This window comes from Phacochoerus africanus, chromosome 2 (genome assembly GCF_016906955.1).
Source record: "Phacochoerus africanus isolate WHEZ1 chromosome 2, ROS_Pafr_v1, whole genome shotgun sequence".
Lineage (NCBI taxonomy): Eukaryota > Metazoa > Chordata > Mammalia > Artiodactyla > Suidae > Phacochoerus > Phacochoerus africanus.
Window position 1 is genome coordinate 192,122,376 of NC_062545.1, and position 22,066 is coordinate 192,144,441.

General features: G+C 36.3%; 1 protein-coding gene across 2 annotated transcripts in view; it reads left to right on the forward strand.

Moving 5' to 3' along the window:
• MNAT1 (MNAT1 component of CDK activating kinase) overlaps positions 1-22,066 on the forward strand; it is a 214,303-nt gene that overhangs the window by 124,045 nt on the left and 68,192 nt on the right. For both annotated transcript variants that reach the window (XM_047767471.1, XM_047767472.1), the window contains exon 7: positions 282-403. In XM_047767471.1, coding sequence (XP_047623427.1) covers positions 282-403 — 122 coding nt within the window. The remainder of the gene's footprint in view (positions 1-281; positions 404-22,066) is intronic.

Here is a 22,066-nt window from a genome sequence, read left to right on the forward strand (position 1 = left end):
TATTTAAAGTGACTGCAGGGAGTTCCCATTGTGGCTCAGTGGGTTATGAACCCGACTAGTATCCATGAGGATGCAGGTTTGATCCCTGGCCTTGCTCAGTGGGTTAATGATTCAGTGTTGCTATGGCTGTGGTGTAGGCTGGCAGCTGCATCTTCGATTCTACTTCAGCCTGGGAATGTCCATATATTGCAGGTGCAGCCCTAAAAAAAAAAAAAAAAGTGACTGTAAATAGTAATATGAACGTAATATTGAGATATCATTTTCCTTCATTTTTTTAACAGGGTCAGCATATTTCATTAGCACCCATTCACAAGCTTGAAGAAGCTCTCTATGAATACCAACCACTGCAAATAGAGACATGTGGACCACAAGTTCCTGAGCTTGAGATGCTAGGAAGGCTTGGGTAAGTGTCCAGAAGAACTTCTCATTGAGGAGCTGATGTTTAGAGCTTTAGTGTTACTTTTTAAAAAATTGTTACTGTTTTTAACTGACACCTTAGCATTCTTAGATTTTTGAGTTTACATAACTTTACTCTTTTTAAAAATTTAATGCTAAGTTAATACATTATTTTTTCCTATGGTCTTTTTAGGTCTTTTGAGATTCAGATTGGATCATATTATTTCACTTTTAAGGCAGCCTTACTGAAGTAACTGTTCATTTTTAGCTCACTGTGTATTTTTGTCTTTAGAAGTAGAGTTATACGATCCGGCGTTGCCGTGAGCTGTGGTGTAGGTTGCAGACGCGGCTCGGATCCCGTGTTGCTGTGGCTCTGGCGTAGGCCGGTGGCTACAGCTCCGATTCGACCCCTAGCCTGGGAACGTCCATATGCCGCGGGAGCGGCCCAAGAAATAGCAACAACAACAACAACAAAAAGACCAAAAAAAAAAAAATAGAAGTAGAGTTATAATGTAGTCAGTAGTAAGCCAGTGAAAATGGAGTTGAGCTCCTTGCCATGAAAAAGGATAGATTTAACTCACTGTGTGCTGTGTACAGTAAAATTATGAGAAATAAGCCACAAAATATATATTTTGTCAAACAGTATAAGGTAGGTTTGGCCTGGTGTCTCAAAAGCTATATTATATACAACCATTTTGGAAATGAACCTGGGGTTGTGGCTTTTGTGAGCGATGATTACATTCTGTGGTAGGGGAACAAATAGGTATTTTTGTACTTGAAAAGTGCAGGCACAAACTTTGTTGAATGGAGCAAATAATATCCTGATCAATATCTCAATCTAAACTATTTAATGAAAAGATGATCTAGAAATAGTTGTTTGTTACCAAAGTAAAATAAAATAAAAAATATTATGTGAAAAGAAAATAATGGATATAGTGAAACTAAGTAATAAAAAAGTAAGTTAAAAAAGGCCCCAACAACAGAAATAAGATAGATGAAACAAGTTATAAAACCTACATGTGTTCTCAGAACCAAAACTGCAACCTTGAACATAATGTGTACCATTTTACATATAAATATGGAGGCCCCAAGGTCAAATTACTGTTAAAATAATAGGTAATTCTTTATCTACTGTTTGCTAGATCTTAAGATTTACTTTAGTTTTATATTCTTTTAAAACTCCTGCAATCTCCCAAATGTGAATCTGTGGGAAAGTGAAATAAAACCTAAAACCCTTTTTGAGTTTGAGGTAACAAATTACCAAATAACTGGGCTAAATACTAAAATTGAAGCTTGGAAAGACTGGCAGTGTTGGGTTTTATGATGTAAAATAGTTATAATTGATATAGACATTGATTTCTTATCTCTTACTGGGCTAGCAAGGGTCAGATTTCTGTATCTCTAAAATAAGCTTTCTTAAAATCTTTATTTTTAATCTTGGTGAAGATAAAGTACTTAAGATAGATAGTACTTCTCTGTTACAGTTGCCTTTTTAAATAATTTTATCATCAGAATTACATTTGAAAGACTATGGAAATGGCCATGAATAATAACACAAAATTAAAATGTACAATAGCTAGTATAAAGAATAAGAAGATGAAAAAACTTTACTATTATAATGTTCTTAGACACATTAAGAAGTGGTATGATAGTATTTGGAGATGTTGGTATACTAGTATTTGGAGATGTTTACTCTAAACCCTAGAGCAACAACTAAAAATGTAAAACAAAGAGGGATAGTCAGTAAGCCCATAGCAGAGAAAACAGTGAGATCATTAAAAATACTTTGTTAACGAAAAGGAGGGCAGAAAGAGAGAAGAGCAAAAATAAATGGTATAATTAAGGGAACAAATAGCATGGTAGTAGATTTTATCTTTTTTTTTTTTTTTTGCCATTTCTTGGGCCACTCCTGCGGCACATGGAGTTTCCCAGGCTAGGGGTCCAATTGGAGCTGTAGCCACCGGCCTACACCAGAGCCACAGCAACGTGGGATCTGAGCCACGTCTGCAACCTACACCACAGCCCACGGCAACGCCGGGTCCTCAACCCACTGAGCAAGGGCAGGGACCGAACCCGCAACCTCGTGGTTCCTAGTCGGATTCGTTAACCACTGCGCCACGACGGGAACTCCAGATTTTATCTTAACTGTATCAGTAATTACATTAAATGTAAATGTTCTAAACTAGCACTATCCACTAAAGCTTTTTGAGTTAGGAATATTCTATGTCTGTGCTGTCCAGTATAGCAGCCACCAGTTGCATGTTTCTACTGGGCACTTGAATGTGCTTAGTGCAAGTGAAGAATTCTGTTTTAAATTTATTCAGTTTAACTTAAATAACTGCATATGGTTAGTGCTAACATATTTGATAGCATAGGTCTAAATATTCCAAAAAATAGGCAGAAATTGCCAGATTGGGTTAAAAAAGCAAGATTTATTATGTTTTCTACAATAACCTGACATTATGTATAAAGATATAGTTTCTCTGAGCTTTAAAAATTTCTCTGAAATCTTAGCTTTATAATTTGTTTTTATTTTATAAATAACCAGTATCTCTTCACAGATTTCTTCTGCCCCATTTTCTTGGTTTTCATTCTGACACTCTGATGATGTTGTTTTACAGTTCTTGGATGCTCTGTTTTGTGCTTTTTAATCTTTTTCTTAAGTTTGTGTTTCAAAAGTTTGAGTAACTCCTATTGTCCTATTCTCATAGTTTACTTATCTTCTGTGTCCCCTCTGCTGAGAAGTCCATCAAAAGAATTCTTTCTGATATTGCAGTTTCATTTCTAGCATTTCCATTTTGCTCTTTTTTGTTGTAATTGCATCTGCTGAAATTCCCTGTCTATGCATAGTATCTACTCTTTCCACTAAATCCTTCAGCTTATTAATCGTTTTTTTTTTCAAGTGCCTCTTTGATAGTTCTCTCATTTCTAGGTCTGGTTCTGTGAACTATTTTATAACTTGATAATAGACTTGTTTTCCTGCTTTCTTGTGTTTATTGTGATTTTTGTTTGAATATTGGACATTCTGTGCAACAGAACAGTAGAGACTGAGATAAATAATATTTGTGGCTGGAAATATTGATGTCCCTTTTCCTGTTAGGCCATTAGTGTAGGGCGTTGAGTATCAAGTCTGTAGTTTTATCTTATTTTGGGTTTTGCTGTTGCTAAGGTTACTTACTATCAGTATATCACAGACTTCAAATTCTTCCAGCCATGGTCTCTTGCTACTTTATGTCTAGTAGGAGGCCTGGAGTGCTGGAGGAATTTTCTTAGTCTTCTGCTTTCAGCAGACTTTGCAAGCATGAGCCACAGAGAGGTCTTCTCTCTCAGTGCCCCTCCTCAACAATAGACTTCTCTTGCTTTTTCCTTGGAGTCAGTCCTATGGTGGGAGCCAGGGGGTTTCTTAGTTCTGTTCCAGTCTTAGTCTTAGGAGGTTCTCTGTGCCAGAGCCTTAGAATAGTGCCTTCTCAGCATATAACAATAGTGCCGCCTTCCCCAGAGGATAACAACTCCTGTCTCCTACTTCAGAATGTGGGTAGGTTTGCTATTCCTCTCCCAGCCCTGCAGCTGAGCTATGTCTTGGTGGGGATGGGAGGTCTTGGGTATAAGACAGTTTCTTGCCCCTCCTTCACCCTCTGCTGTGCATCAGTACCTTAGTTTAGGTAAGAATGGGTTTCTTGCCTTTCCTCAGTGGATGAAGGATTTTGTCTCTTTCAGTATAGGGTTAGGGACAGTGGCAGTAAATTTTCTCCTCCTCCTCCAGTGGCACCCAACCTTTGCCCTTCTCTAGCAGCTGAGTCCTGGCTGTTTGTTTGTTTGTTTGTTTGTTTTAATGGTTTATTTCTTCCTGCATGTTAAGTTTTTGCTGATTTTTATTAGGTCTCTTTGATGGAATATCCTCCCCATCCTTTTTATTTAATCTGCTGTGGTGGTGATGCTGCTGTATGTGTGTATGTGAATATTTAACCCTGTTGGAATTCTATGTAAAATAGATGTAGCTTGAAGTTCCCGTTGTGGCACAGTGGAAAGGTATCTGACTAGTATCCATGAGGATGTGGGTTCGATTCCTGTCCTCGCTTATTGAGTCAGGGATCTGGCATTGCCATGAGCTGTGGTATAGGTCTTAGATTTGGCTCAAATCCCACGTTGCTGTGGCTGTTGTGTAGGCTGTCAGCTGTAGCTTGGATTTGACCCCTACCTTGGGAACTTCCATATGCTGTGAGTATGGCCCCCCAAAAGAGAGAGAGAGAGAGAGAGAGAGAGAGAGAGAGAGAGAGAGAGAGAGAGAGAATGAGAATTAGCTTGATTGATGGTTTTTTTTTTCTTGTTATTTTAAGTAAATTCTTTTTTTTTTTTAAGGGCCACACCCGCGGCATATGGAGGTTCCCAGGCTAGGGGTCCAATTGGAGCTACAGCTGCAGCAACATCAGCCCAGCCATGTCTGCGACCTACGCCACAGCTCGCAGCAACACTGGATGCTTAACCCACCGAGCAAGGCCAGGGATCGAACCCTCAACCTCATGGTTCCTAGTCGGATTCATTTCCACTGTGCCACAACAGGAACACCTCATGGTTCCTAGTCGGATTCATTTCCACTGTGCCACAACAGGAACACCTTAAGTAAAATTTTTAAATTGAGTAAACTTTGGCATCACTTTTGATTGTTTAGAGTCCTTTTAGGTTTCCTTCTGTCTTTATCATGATTATGGTTTGAATTTTAAAATGTAGGGTAACTGCTTTTTAGATAAGGTATAAGCATAGTATTTTTTATTTTCCCCAACTTTTTCATACCTAAAATCTTATTTGAACCTAAAAAAGGATACTGGATCATGGCTTTATCTTGTCTTAGTAGTTGAGGGGCTTTCATTAATTATTGATTATTTAGAATACGATTAGTTCCAGAATTCTAGGAGCATACCTTTGTCTTTCTCAACAAAGACTATACTATGTATTTCATATACACAACAGTTAAGAAGATGAATTGTTCTGATTACAAGTAATCGTGTATTTCAAGCACTAGAACTTGAAGTCTCTTTCAGCCTCCTGTGGCTAAGTAGTGGAGGAATTTCTAGATCATCATTAGTGATGTCAGAATTGTAAAGGAATGTTGACTTTTTCTTGATGTAGAAAGTATCCACCAAAATAGAATGTACCTCACAGCTTCATTCTCTTCAGCCTTTTATCTTAAGAAAGGGATGGAATTACACAGACAGTTTTCCTTTTTGGCCAGGGTTAGCTCAGGTGGTCTCCTTGGTGATATGTTATGACCTCATAATTAAACATTAGCCAAAATAAATCTTTTTTTTTGTCTTTTTTTTTGCTATTTCTTTGGGCCGCTCCCGTGGCATATGGAGATTCCCAGGCTAGGGGTCAAATCGGAGCTGTAGCCACCGGCCTACGCCAGAGCCACAGCAACGCGGGATCTGAGCCGCGTCTGCAACCTACACCACAGCTCACAGCAACGCCGGATCGTTAACCCACTGAGCAAGGGCAGGGACCGAACCCGCAACCTCATGGTTCCTAGTTGGATTCGTTAACCACTGCGCCACGACAGGAACTCCCAAAATAAATCTTAAATTGATTTCTCTTATTACTAGTTCATTTTCTTTTCCGGAATTACTATTTGAAGTATACCCTTTCTTACTATTTTAAAGATTACTCTAGATCTAGGACTATATTTTTACATAATCTAATTTTCAGAAACATGTTCAAGGAAACTAAAGAAGCCACTCTGTGAAGTGACTTTTCAAAGAATAATGCGGTATCTACAAAGGTACTGCTCTTAGGGTATAGGGAATATAAACTTCAGCTGGCTTAATGAATAGTTGCATATCTAGTCTAAGAGTTATCTGTATCTCTGTTAGAAGATTTCATCTAAAAGCCTCAGTTGAGCTCTCTCCGTTCCCGTAAAACTCTAGCTCTCCAGCTTTTACTCCTCTCTCTCTCTCTTCTTCTGTTACAACAAATTTGCATTTTATATCATGTTATCCTACAGAGGAAGCAATTTTTTAGAGGCAAATAGAGAAGAAATTAGCTACTTCCTGTCCATATCTGCATTAAAATCTGTATGACGTGAAATTAAGAATAATACACATTGTAGCTTTTCTTCAGTTGGTGCAAAACTATGGATGCAGGCACTTTCAAAATAGTTTTTATTATATATTTTTGGGAGTCTGTGGCATAAGGTCTTTATTATATATTTTTGGGAGTTTGTGGCATAAGGAGTCTGTGACATTGTGTCTCCAAAGAAGTACATTTTTGTCCTCCTATATAGCTTAGATAAAGGATGAAATCAGAAATACATTGCCACGAGATTTTAGGTGGTTTTTACTGGGATATTTTCTAAAGTTAGTTAAACTTGAGAAGTAGATGAAGAATAAATGACAGTTTTTCATTCAAGAGGGTATTATAAATATATAATAACAGTTCAGATTACATTGGCAGTACTCTCCTGGTTTGCTCAAGGCAATGTGTAAACATGTTTTATTAATTCCGTGCCAGTGGGAGCAAGCGTTGGGAAAACTTAACTGCTAATTGAAATTCCCCAGATTGCAGCTGTAGTGATTAGTTTAGAAAAGTCTCACTGATTGGCATTGTGAGAAAGTGTTTTTTAATAATGAACTGGCTTTCTAGTTAATATTTTACCACCTTCCACCCAAAGAAGAGTATTTCCCTTAACTATCTGATATGAATTACAAGCATTTATCAGTTTTATTCATCAATTTCAAATTAGTCAGATATCACTATTTTAAATATATGTGATTTCTTTAATATGAGCTATTGTTCATGTACCTATTACAGAAATAAAAACTGTTGTTTCATGAAAAGCTGTGATCTTTAAGATGTATATTTTTCAATTTTTCTTATTTGTGAGTTTAAATGAAACCATTTGCTACCAATTTCTGTAGAATAAAATTTTAATCTTCATTTCTTTAGAACATTTTTGTGTTTTTTTTGTGGTAGAGAGTTGTAGCCAGCTGCATTTCTGTCTTTTCTAGTAACATAACTAATGTAAGTTCTGTGCTGTCAGTTATGATAACTTTAAAAAACTGCGATAATTTAATATTGAGGCCTTTCTAACCAGTTGATAAGATTAGCTATTATTATGAAAACAGTAATGAAAAAAAATTGAGGTAGTAATCATAGTATGGGTTAACTCAGTTAACTGGAACCTGATAATAATCAGAAGAAAGTTTCTTGTTTGCTCTCCATCAACACCTGCCAGTTTTGGTTCCTTGTATGGCCATAGACTACATTGATAAAGACCAAATTGCTGAACAGAGGTAACTGACCTGTTCCAAATCCATTATTGTTGTTAGCAAGACAATTAAAATGTTCATCCTTGAGAGAGTAGAATAGGGTATAGTTCCCCTAAAATAGAAGACCAGGTTTCACAGTAACCCTGTAGATTCTTTCCTCCCTTCCCTCTGTCCCTCCCTCCCTGCCTTCCCTCTTTCCTTCCTCCCTCCTTTACCTTCTTCCTTTCTCCCTCCCTTGATCCCTCCTTCCCACCCTCCTTCCTTTCTCCCTGCACTCCTCCCTCCCTCCCTTCCTTCCAGGTATGATTGATTTACAATATTGTGTTAGTTCAGGTATACCGCAAAATGATTCAAAATTATATATATATATATATATATATATATATATATATATATATATGTATTCACGTTTTTACATATATGTTGTTTTTTTTTTTTTTTTTCCTGCTCTAATGATTAGTGATGTTCAGAATCTTTTCATGTGCCTGTTGCCATTTATGTGTCTTCTTTGGAGAAGTGACTGTTTAGGTTTTCTGTCCATTTTTTGGTTGGGTTGGGATTTTTTGTTTTTGTTTTGTGATACTAAGTTGTGTGATGTTTTTGTGTATTTTTGGATATGAACCTCTTGTTAGTTGCCTCATTGCAAATATTTTCTCCTATTCAGTAGGTTGTCTTTTTGTTTTGTGGGAAGGTTTCCTTTGCTGAGCAAAAGCTTTCAAGTTTGATTAGGGCCCATATGTTTATTTTTGCTTTTATTTCTTTTGCCTTGGGAGTTTGATCTAAGACAATATTGCTACAATTTATGTCAAGAATGTTTTCCTTATGTTCTCTTGTGGAATTTTTATGGTATCATGCCTTATATTTGGATATAAGACCATTTGAGTTTATTTTTATATCTAGTGTGAGGGAGTGTTCTAATTTCATTGATTTACATGTAGCTGTCCAACTTTCCCAACATCGCTTGCTTAAGAGACTGTCTTTTCTCCATTGCATAATTGTACCTCCTTTGTTGCAGATTAACTGACTGTAGGTGTGTGGGTATATTTCTAGGTTCTCTATTACTGTTCCATTGATCCACGTGTCTGGTTTTGTGCCGATATCTATGCAATTTTTTTTTTTTTTTGGCTTTTTGCTATTTCTTTGGGCCGCTCCCGCGGCATATGGAGATTCCCAGGCTAGGGGTCGAATCGGAGCTGTAGCCACCGGCCTACGCCAGAGCCACAGCAACGCGGGATCTGAGCCGCGTCTGCAACCTACACCACAGCTCACGGCAACGCTGGATCCGTTAACCCACTGAGCAAGGGCAGGGACCAAACCCGCAACCTCATGGTTCCTAGTCGGATTCGTTAACCACTGCGCCACGACGGGAACTCCTATGCAATTTTGATTTTCTAGTTTTGTAGTATTGTCTGGAAGATTTATGCCAACCCTGGAGATACTTTTTATGACCATTCTTTTGCTCTTAAAAATTGATGATTGATAAATTGGGACTTAATATGTCATAAATTTGAGATGGGATATTGAACATATTCTAAAATTTTTTCTTTGTTGTAATACTCTCTTTGTCCCTCCTTAAATCTCATTGTTGCCAGAGAAAACTTACTAATATATCAATCTGGCCATATCTATTATTAACATCATTCATTGGCTCATCATTTCCTGCATAATCTGATCCCTATCTACCTTCATAGCCGCATGTCCTGGTCTTCTCATACTTGATATTTGTTAAGAACCTCATGGTATCTCACACGTTTTTGTGACAATCTATGTGCTGTTTCATTTCCTTAGGAGACTCTTTACCTTTACATTTGTGGCACAGTAATTTCTTTCCCTCCTTTCCTCCCTCTGCATGAATTGTTTGTTTTTGTTCCTTGTCCCCTTTCTATTGTGGTAGTGGTTTTCCTTGTTTATTTACATGTCAGCCATATAGTAAGAGCTATTAACTTTTGAAATTTTAAATTTTCTTTTTTTCTTATATTGTCTATGATGTAAAGTAGTTTTTTTGTTGTTTGTTTAATCAGGATCAGTTTTTTTTTTTTTTTTTTTTTGAAGCTGCAAATCATCCAAAATAATGGTGTTTCTTTTTTCCGTCTTTTTGGCATTTCTTGGGCCGCTCTCACGGCACGTGGAGGTTCCCAGGGTTGGGGTCCAACTGGAGCTGTAGCCACCAGCCTACGCCAGAGCCGCAGCAATGAGGGATCCGAGCCTCGTCTGCAACCTACACCACAGCTCACGGCAACACAGGATCCCCAACCCACTGAGCAAGGCCAGGGATCAAACCTGCAACCCCATGGTTCCTAGTCGGATTCATTAACCACTGCGCCACGACGGGAACTCCTGGTGTTTCTTTTCTCTTCTCTTCCCCCCCCCCCCCTTTTTGACTTTCTATGGCCATCATTGGTTTAGCATCTAACTTTTTTTAAATTGAAATATAGCTGATTTATACTATTATGTTAGTTTCAAGTTGTAGCATAGTGACTCAGTATTTTTATAGAGTACATCCCTTTTAAAGTTATTAGGAAATACTAAGTTTCCCTGTGCAGTACAATATATCCTTGTTCCTTATCTATTTTACACATAGTGGTTTGTGCTTCTTAATCCCAAACTCATATCTTGTCCTTCCTTTTTCCCTCTCCCTACTCTTAACCACTAGTTTGTTTTCTATATCTGTGAGTCAGTTTTTGTTTTGTTATATGTAAATCCATTTGTTTTATTTTTTAGATTCCACATATAAGTGGATAACAGAGTGTTTTTGTTTCTCTGATTTGTTTCAGGAAGCATAATACTTTCTAGTTCCATCCACATTGTTGCAAATGTCAGAGTGTCTTCTTTTTTATGACATTATATATACATCTCCTTTATCTGTTCATCTGTTGTTGTATACTGGGTTACTTGGTATGAAGGAGGTTTAATCTTTGAGCAGTAAAATATTTTGATGATGTCCTGTTAATTTCCTATCGCTCTTCTACTTAAGAAGTCCTAAACCAACACAAAACTGTGTATATATTTATTTATAGTATAATTTTTATGTAACTTCAATTTTTATATCTAATTGCTTAATCCATCTGGAATTTATTTGTAAGTAGCTATAAAAAAACTTTGTTTTTCAACTAGTAAATCAGTTGGCCCAGAACAGTTTATTCAGCAGTTCTTTTTTCTGTTGATATGTTATAGTAACATACTAGGGATTATTGTCCATTGCCTTTTGCATTAATTTTTGTTTCAGTTTTCTTAACCATATCACATTTCTATTAATTTAAATTCATGATATGTCCTAGTACTAAGTCATATATTTATTTCCTATTGCTGTGTATCAAATAGCACAAATTTAGTTGACTCGAAATAACATCCATTTTATCTTGTTAATTATCACTGTTTTTGAGTTATGAGTCTGGGCATGGGTTACTTGGATCCTATGCTCAGATTAGACGTGTAAGCAGGTAATGTAGGTCCATATAAGCAAGGTTTGGGGGGGGATCATCTTCCTCGTTCATTGATGTTATTGGAAGGATTAGGTTTCTTACTGACAGAGAACTCACAGTGGCTTACATCTTCAGTGCTTTTAGGAGAAAATCTCTTTGAATCTCGTCCTTTTTTTAACAGGTTCCTACCTGCTTGACCCACTTAGATAATTTCACTTTTCATTGACTTAAAATCAACCACTTTGAGATTATAATTAGATCTGCAAAATCCTTTTTGCCATATAATATAATCTTAGGAGTGAAATCCATCATATCCATGAGGACAAAATTATGCAAGGGTTCATACACACAAGGAAGTGGGAATCTTGGTGGCCATCTCGGAATGCTGCCTACTACAGTGGGGCAAGTCTTCCTTTGCTATATATATATATATGTATACACACACACACACACACACTTTTGTCTTTTTTTTTTTTTTTTTTTTAGGGTCACACCTGCGGCATATGGAAGTTCCCAGGCAAGGGGTTGAATCAGAGCTATAGCTGACAGCCTACGCCACAGCCACAGCAACACGGGATCTGAGCCACTTCTGTGACCTACACCACAGCTCACAGCAAGCTGGATCCTTAATCCACTGAGTGAGGACAGGGATTGAACCCGAGCCCTCATGGATACTGGTTGGGTTCGTTACCACTGAGCCATGATGGGAACTCCCTTTGCTACTCATCTTTTTCAAAGTGTTCTCAGCATTATAATTTGTTCTTCCAAGTAAGCTTTGTTGGCCAAAGCAACAAGGCACTCTACAGTTCTATCAAGTTTTCTATATATTTGAAAATTTTTATTATAAAATATTATGAAACAAGGAATCAAAAAAAGCAAAGCAATACACATCAACAACTAAGACACAGCTATCCCTATCGCCCCTAGATACAAACACACATCACTTTTTTGGTATTTCATTTGGAATTGCTTTAAATTTATAAACTGATAAGGAAAGAGTGGGCATTTATTATTTATTGACTTTTCATATGTCTTGAACATTTTTTGGAATTTAATTTTTGTTATATCATACTTATGTTGCTGTTATAAAATTGTTTTTGTTGTATTTTTTAACTTTTTTTCCTAACTTGTTATTGTTTAAATATATTTTCATTTTATGTATAGCTATTTTACTGATAATTTTAATTGTTCTTTTAGGTGACTGAGATTTTATCTGGAAGTCTGTCATTTGAAAAAAACAGATTTTTTCCTTTACGTGCTCTCTCTCCAGTTTCTTTCTTTCCTTCTCTCTCTTTCTTTTTTTTTTTGTATTTGGCTAGAACTTCTTAACCTGGTGCTATACAGTTGTGATAATTGCAGTTTCTTATGTCTGAATTTTTTGTGAATGCTTCAAGTGTTTCCTCATTAATTATTATGTTGGTTTGTTAAGTGATTTTTTCTTATCATTTTGATGTATTTTTTAAAAATCATGTTGCAGAATTTCTATTTTTTTGGTCAAGATCTTTACTTATTGACTTATTACACATGGATTGTCTAAGAATGGAGAAAAGGTGTTTGTTTTGTTTTTGATCCTGTCCATTTAAGTTTATATATTAGTTTTTAGAAAAATTCTTAGGGGCACCAGAAAAATCAAAGAATATGGAGAAATATAAAACTCACAAAAAAGACTGCATATTTTTGCATATATAATATAAGATATATATTTTGTAATAATTATGGAACTGTTACTAAGTTACCTTTTTTTCTGGCTATGACAGCAAAATGTCTTTAGTATGTTTTTTTTGGTATTTGAATTAGAAATCAATTCACACATCTATCATGAACCTTTGTGCTTAAAGTTATAGTCTGGTGCTAGTCTGGTAAGTTTTAAATCTTGTTTTGCAATCGTGGAAAAAAATATGTTTCTGCTTGAAGCAGTTGTCAAACAAGCTTCTTTCATTGACAGTCAGACGCAGGGCAGCTGAATGAGGCTGTTTAGTCTAGAGTAAATGCTCACGAGATTACAAGGTCACTGAGGAAATGTAATTATGCAGTTGATTCCAGAATAGTTTTTTGTAGTAAGGGCTTTAAGACTATTAAATCATAATAGTAATTTAAAAAATATATATATTCCAAAATTAATCTCAGAAAAGCAGCACTAAATAAACTAAATTATTTAGTTCAGTAATAAAATTATAACTATAATTTATTACAATGAAATATCATTTAAATTCAGATTTCTACAGGACCCTAAAAAAGGAAGTTCTATGTATTATTGGAATTTGCTCAGTTCCTCCCAAATCACTGTATAATTCAGTCTATCCAATACATCTTTGTATAATTGTCTCCTTTGGGAAATGAAACCTCATAGTACTTAACTCATGTTAATTGAGAAAACAGTTGATTATTTAACAGCCCTTTTACTTTTGTTATGCATTTGATGATCACTCATTTGATAGGACGCACCTCCCATGTGCCAGTTAGTCTTACAGACACTAAGCAAACCGCAGTGAGCAAAACAGAGAAAACACTATTCTGAAGCTTACATTTTGCTGGAATGAAATGAGCAATATAAATACACTAATGAATTTGTTAGATGACAGTATTTTGAGGGCAAATACAGCAGGATTAAGGGATATGTGGTGATTGTAGTAGAGTGCTATTTTTACACAGGTATGAGTAGAATCTTTGGTAGGATGATATTTGAACAGAATGAATTAAGCAAAGAAGCTAACTAACAGTGTAATATGATGGATGCAGAGGCCCTGAGGTGGGAGTGTACATGAGGAAGAGAAAGGCGGCCAGTGTCAAGAGCAGAGTGAATTAATTGGGGAATAATAGGAGATGAGGTCAGAGTGGTAGCAGGTTTTTATGTAAGAAGGCAGGCTGCCAATTACATCATGTAGGGGTTTTTTTGAGATGATGGTTAAGATTTGGGCTTTTTCTTTGAAGAAGATGAGAAGTCACAGAATTTTGAACAAAGGTGTGTCACACGACATGTTTAGAAATGTCTGTTAGAATGGATGGTGGGTGAAAACTTGCTACTGTCTTAGTTAAGGTGGTAGTGGCTTGTACTAACAATGTAGTTGCTGAGAAAGTAGTTGGATTACAAAAATAATTTTGATAGCGTCAGATAGATGATTTTTGATGGATTAGATGTGGGGGAGGTATGAAAAAGTTGCTCCCAGGGTTATATCTGAGCAACAAAGTTGCCGTTTAAGTGTGATAAGGGAGACTGGGGGAGAGGATCTTTGAGGCAGAACAATTGTGTCAGTTGCTTTAAGTTCAATTTTTTATTTATCAAAAATTTTAAAAATATATGTTTATAAAGAGACTGCAAAGGAGTTCCCATCGTGGCTCAGTGGTTAATGAATCCAACTAGGAACCATGAGGTTGCGGGTTCGATCCCTGGCCTTGCTCAGTGGGTTAAGGATCTGGCGTTGCCGTGAGCTGTGGTGTAGGTTGCAGACTCGGCTCGGATCCCGTGTTGCTGTGGCTCTGGCATAGGCTGGTGGCTACAGCTCTGATTAGACCCCTGGCCTGGGAACCTCCATATGCCGAGGGAGCGACCCTAGAAAAGGCAAAAAGACAAAAAAAAAAAAAAGACATTGCAAGGAAATAACTTAGCAAGTCTCCTCTTTCACAAGAGAGTGAACTCTCCTGAGTTCACTACAGGAGAGGCCAAAGAAGAAAACTTTCCTGTGCTTATAGTCACATCTCTGGTTAGTGCAAGGCTAGCACTAGATCCTTACTGTATTAGGATATTTTACTTTGCCACACAGTATGACCTTGCCATGTACAGAGCTTTCAAAATCTGAATGAGCTTTATTTTTATTATGTTTTTTGAATGTTATTTTAGTTTCAGGTAGTATATTTAAGGACAAATTATGTAGCAACTTTGCTTATTAATATTCTTAGAAAATGATAAAATTCTGCTCTAGATATGAGCCAAGTTTTCAATTTCCGTTGTTGTTGTGTTTTCTTTTTCTTCCATGAGGAAAATATGAATGAGTTGGATATAGTGACTCACAAGCTTTTGGGTTGGAGCTTAGGTAAAGGTGACCGATAGATAGTAAGGGTGTGGTGGTCCATCCTGGGTGCAGGCAATAAGGGTTGCGTTGTCTGTAGAGAATTTAAGAAGAGTAGTAAAACCAATTAAAAGATAATCTGTTTTATTATCAACATGTACTAGCAGTTCTAAACAATGTTGGTTTTCAAATACTCCATGCTGAAAAAACTCTTTTGTTGGTCCATCTAAATAATTACTCTTATTACTTCAAATTTCATGATATACAAGTAAACTTCCAATGAGCACATCTTTATTTTTTGTTCCTGCAATGTATACAGAAGTGAATTCAGAGAACTCCCAGTTTTATCTGTAGCCCTGCCCCTCCAGACAAACCCAGCTACATTTAGCCTCACTCAAGTGTAAGTTTGTATGGTTTTAGAATCCTTCTCGCTCCTTTCTGGCAAAATTTCTATTTCCAACTCCCCTGTGGTACTAAATATTTCTGAGTTTAAGCAGTAGATTTAAAGTAAACTGGTAGTCCAGTGACCATAGAGATGAGAAATAGAACTTGTTCCTGGTGCATTTGTGGGTTTAAAGCGTTTTGACTGAGGGACATTAGAAAGTCACTGGAAAAGAATCCTAAAGAAAGAAAGACATGAACTGTACTGTGATTTCTGAAATGTATTGTGAAATAGCTGTTTTATGAGACCATCAAACACATTCTTATCGTTAAGATGTTGGCCAGCTTTTTGTATATCTGTTGCTTAAAGAAAAAAACTTGAAATTGAGTTCTCATTGTGGTTCAATGGGTTAAGAACCCAACGTCGTCTCTGTGAGCATGTGGGTTCAGATCTCTGGCCTTGCTTAATGGGTTAAGGATCTGTCATGCTGCAAACTGTGGTGAAAGTCACAGATGGAGCTCAGATCTGGTGTTGCTGTGGCTCCTATTTGACCCCTGGCCCAGGGAACTTCCATATGTTGTGGGTGTGGCTATAAAAAGATGGGGAAAAAAAAGAAAAAGAAACTTGAAATTAAAATTAACAAAAAATATTCTTCAGGAGTTCCCTGGTGGTCAGTGGGTTAAGGATCTCAGCTTCTATATCTTATTTTTTGTTGTACTATTTATGTGTATATTTATAAATCATACTGCATCTTAATAATTACTCATTACTTTCAAATTTCATGATATATAAGTAAACTTCCAATGAGCACATCTTATGCTGCAGTTTCTTTTTTTTCTTTTTTCTTTTCTTTTTTTTTGTCTTTTTGCCTTTTCTAGAGCCGCTTCCTGCGGCACATGGAGGTTCCCAGGCTTGAGGTCCAATTGGAGCTGTACCCACCAGCCTACGCCAGAGCCACAGCAACCCCGGATCCTTAACCCATTGAGCAAGGCCAGGGATCGAACCTGCAACCTCATGGTTCCTAGTCGGATTCGTTACCACTGAGCCATGATGGGAGCTCTTATACTGCAGTTTCTTTATTTTGAGGGTTAGACTTCCTTCTTGACATCCTATTGGAGGATGAAGACTCAGCCCTGTAAAACACCTTCTCTGTTCTTATTTCTCTTATCCTGTTACCTTCCAGTACAGTTATAGCACACTTTTAAGTGGAATAAATGTTTACTATTTCCATGGTGAATACATGCTATTTTCAGTTGAGCCATATATTGTACCATGATTATGTTTCTTTAGAGTCTTATTATGATTGCCTTGCCCTTTTTGTGGGGAGAGGTCTTCAGATTTTTCCTTTGAATTTATATGAGCATCTTGCCAACCTCATCAAGTCCTTACTCTCTCTGGGGCCAAAGAATATGAAAACAGGAGTTCCCACTGTGGCTCAGTAAAAGAGAATCTGACTAGTATCCATAGGGTGCAGGTTCAGTCCCTGGCTTTGCTCAGTGGGTTAAGACTCTGGTGTTGCCGTGAGCTGTGGTGTAGGTCACAGATGAGGCTCGGATTCCGCATTGCTGTGGCTGTGTTGTAGGCCAGTGACTATAGCTCCGATTTGACCTCTAGCCTGGGAACCTCCATATGCTGCAGGTGCGGCCCTAATAAAGATTAAAAAAAAAAAAAGAATATGAAAACAAAATAAAATCTTATCATTTATCATCTTCTACTTCCTTTTAATCTCCTCACCCAGTGTAGTTGGCACTTTAGTACTACTTTTGTATTTTTGTTACTAGCTTAGTCTCTCCCATCCTCTTGTTTGCCTTGTGTCATAAGCATGCATTATATCTGCTGTGTTAGTTTATAATGAGTTAATACCAAAGCTTGAGGGATTGCTACTTTCTAAATTTTTAAAAAATATTCTGCTATGGAGTGATTAGCTGTTTTTGTTTTTGTTTTTGTTTTTTGTGTTTTCTTTTTTTTACTTAAAATTTTTTTTATTTTTAATTTTTTTATTTTATTATTTTTTAAAATCACATCTGTAGTTGGATAAGCTGTTTTTGCTTAGGGAAAATTCATTCAGTCTTTAGATTTCTTGCTTTGAATTTAACCTCAAACTTAATTTAGAAAGAATTGAAAGTAAGGGAAGCAGAAGTAATAATATTTACTTTATTCTGCTCTTCTCACCTCTCCATCCCAGAGAAGAAGAGGAAGAAAGATTCAGTGGCTTGAACTGCTAGTGAGACAGTAGCCTTCCAGTTGTAAGACCTATCTGGATAGTTCTTGTTCCCAGCAAATGAGTCAATAGCAGAAGGGTATTTCTTGGAACGCTGTGGTGACTTTTCCATGAAGCCACCATTCTGAGTAAGGCTTAGTTGTTACCTATCCTTGCATTTACTTGAAGTTAACACATATAACCTCATCATGGCTCTACCACTTCCATCTCTTTGTTGAACTTGCCTGCTGGTCTTGGTGGTTTTTAATTTATTTGTTATGGATAATTTATCCAGTACCATCTTAACTATCAAAGTTAAAAAATGATATATTGAAAAGCTATATTAGCAGTGTTTTCAGATTGTGGATTATGCCCAATATTTAAAAAAATAGAGTAAAATAAAATAAACTAGACAAATTAAAATAGACTATTTATTGTATAGTAAATGTAAGTATTGTTTTGTGAAACTTTTGTTTCAGTTATATGTGCATATGTGTACATGTTGTAGTGGGTTTTTGTGTAAAGAATATTTATTAATTATGATAAGAAAGGTTTGAGATCTGTTGCTTTAAACTAGAGCACACAGTAGTAGAAGGTACTATTCAAAAGAGTCCTAAAAATCTAGGAAATAATACTTTTGGGGCTAAGGGAAATTATATATGGGCATAGGTGGACAAATCACCTGCTTTTCTTCTATCATAATGCTCTGGAATTTCTTTAGTTTCTAATGCTCTTTTTATCAGGAAAAATAGTCATTCCCATTTATCATCTAGGTCTAATGGACCCGTTTTATTTTTCTATAATTTTAAGTTATTTTATGAATAATTTGCAGATGTAAGAATAAATAATGGAAAAAAGCTTTATTAAAAATTTTGTAGAGATTTAGGTATAGCACATCAAGTTTTTTTTCCAAATGTTCTTGGTTTAGAAGAATCAAGAATATGTACCCCAAATGACAACATCCTTTAAGTACAGCTAACCACTGATCAATGGTCATGTCAATATGGAGTCCAGATTTCAAATGCTTCTTTAATAGAGTCTAACTTATCACTGCTTCTGATTCTGCTTGCATTTGTATCATTGAAATGCAGATACTTCAGGAGTAAGTTCAAGCTTTTTTTTTTTTTTGGCATTTGTATTATCAAAATTACTTTTGAAAATTTTGATGCCTTGTAATTTGGTTGAAGAGAGGACCACTGTCTCATTACTCTATAATTATAAAAGGTTCTCATATTTAGATTTACAAAGACTATTTAGAATATTGTTCATTTCTATATTATTTCCATCCTCCCAAATACCTTTGTATTATAGGGACCTGCCTATAATATTTATATTACTTCAAAACTGTAGTGGGTTGTATAAAATGATGGTACGTAAACATCATAAAAAATTTTAAAATGTTGACACACATTCTTTTAGCAAAATGGGTAAGTCATAGATTTTGTTGCATATTATTGTGAAGTGAAATCCATTCTGTCTAATGACTGGACGAGAAGATAAATTTTCTCTTGTTTTCAAGGCAAATAAGAGGACGGGAGAGACTAATATGTCCTTAAAAATGTACCATTGAGTGACTGTGATTGGGAATTAGGGATCTGTTTTAGGTTGATGAAAATGTTCCAAAATTGGATTGTGTTGATAGTTGTACAGCTCTGCAAATTGAATTGTACACTTAAGAATATACTGGTAAGTCACTAATTTTTTGAGTTTGGGAAAGTTCATATAGGATATTGTCAGCTCCTCTAAGAGATGATACAGAAAAAAAGATTAATTTGTTCAGTGCAGTAAGAAAACTGAGGATCATTATAATAGGTGTGATTTATTTAACTTTGTATCATTCTTCAGGTGATTCCGTCATTCTTTTGTTTCTTATTATTTTATTTTAGTTTTTTTTTATCATTGTGGGGAATAATTGAAATAATTTATAGGATGATAAAACAATATGTTTCAAGCTGTAGTGAAAATAAGGTCACTAAGATTCCATAGTATTACATGGGTCACTAAGATTCCATAGTATTACATCCAAGGGATCTCTAATTATGACAATTTAGAGTTATTTTATTCTAATTTAAAGCAGCTTTACACATGAACTAAAGAGTATGTATTTAAAATGAATGGTTTGGGAGTTCCTGTTGTTGCTCAGTGGGTTACGAAGTATCCACAAGGATGCTGGTGCGGTTCCTGGCCTTGCTCAGTGGGTTAAGGATCTGGCATTGCCATGAGCTGAGGTGTAAGTCGCAGATGTGGCTTGGATCTGGTGTTGCTGTGGCTCTGGTGTAGGCTGGCAGCTGCAGCTCTCCAGTTTGACCCCTAGCCTGGGAACTTCCATATGCCACAGGTGTGGCCCTAAAAAAAAAAAAAGAAAAGCATGGTTTGATGACCTTTCATATTATGTATATAGTTATGAAGTCATCTCCACAGGCAAGATAATGAACATATCCATCATTGCCAAAAGCTTTGCTAGTTTGTAATTTCTCCTTCACAACTGTCAACCTCCAACCACGAAATCGCTCATGTGTATGACTATAGATTAGTTTGCATTTTTTCAGTGTTTTATGTAATTAAGATACATTCTTTTTTGTCTGGTGTCTTTCACTCAGAATAATTGTTTTGAGATTCATATTTTTTTGTAGTGTGTGTTAATGGTTCATTCCTTTTTATTGCTGAATAGTGTTCCATTATATGTATATCCCTCAATTTCCTTTCCATTTATATTCTTGTTGGATATTTGGGTTGTTTCCAGTCCCCCTCCCCCCTTTCTGGTTTTGGGCTATTAAAATAGAGCTGTTATGAACATTCTTGTACAAATCTTTTATTCTTGGGTAAATACCTAGGAGTGGAATGGTTGTATCATAAGTATGTGAAAGTTTTTAAGAAACTGATCAATTGTCTTCAAAAGAGTTTGGGTTCTTTTACATTTCTACCAGCAGTATATGAGTTCAGGTTGATTTGTGTCCTCACCAATACTCCACATCATCAGTCTTTTTAATTTTGTAGTGTAGTAGTATATCATCGTTTAATTTTCATTTCCCTATTGATTAGTAATGTCAAGAATCTTTTCATGTATTTATTTGCCATCCATATACCTTCTTTGTGAAGTGTCTTTTGAAATATTTTGCTCATTTCTTTACTGAGTTTGTTTTCTTATTGCGTTTTGACCCTTTTTGTGTATTCTGAATTCAATTTTTTTTTTTCTTTTTGGGGCCATAGGTACAGCATATGGAAGTTCCCAGGCAAGGGGTCGAATTGGAGCTGTAGCTGCCAGGCTATGCCACAGCCACAGCAATGTGGGATCTGAGCCACATATGCGACCTATACCACAGCTCACAGCAATGTGGGATCCTTCACCCACTGAGCGAGGCCAGGGTTCGAAGCCGCATCCTCAGGAATACTAGTTGGGTTCGTTACTGCTGAGCCACAATGGGAACTCCCCAATTTTTATATATTATGTTTATCAGATATAGGTTTTGCAAATATACTCTCTCAGTCTTTGGCTTGTCTTTCAATCTCTTGACAACTGTCTTTTATTTATTTATTTATTTATTTTGCCATTTCTTGGGCCACTCTCGCGGCATATGGAGGTTCCCAGGCCAGGGGTAGAATTGGAGCTGTGGCCACTGGCCTATGCCAGAGCCACAGCAACGCGGGATCCGAGCCGCGTCTGCAACCCACACCACAGCTCATGGCAACAGTGGATCTTTAACCTACTGAGCAAGGCCAGGGATCGAACCTGCAACCTCATGGTTCTTAGATTCGTTAACCACTGCACCACGACAGGAACTCCACTGACAGTGTCTTTAGAAGGGTAGAACTTTTAATTTTGATGAAGTCCAATATGTAACTTTTTTGGTTTTTGGATCATGCTTTTTTAAAATTAAAAAATTGAACTGTAGTTCATTTACATTATTGTGTTAATTTCAGTTATCTAGCAAAGTGATTCCTTTTATATATATATATGTAAAATATACGTACACATATTCTTTTTCATTATAGGTTATTACAAGGTATTGAATGTAGTTCATTGTGCTATATATAGTAAGTCCTTATTGTTTTCTGTTTTATGTAAATATGTTCATTTAGATTCCGTATATAAATTGTATCATATAATATTAAGTCAGTAAGTTTGACTTATTTCACTTAGTATAATAATCTCTAGGTTCATCCATCTTGCTACAAATGGCAATTTTCATTCATTTTTATGGCTGGGTAATATTACATTGCGTGCGTGCGTGTGTGTGTGTGTCTACATATATCCACATCTTCTTCTTTATCCATTTATCTGCCTTTTTTTTTTTTTTTTTTGCCATACCTGAGACATGTAGAAGTTCCTGGGCTAGAGTGCAAACCTATGCCACAGCAGTGACTCAGGTCGCAACAGTGACAGTGTGTGTGGATCCTTA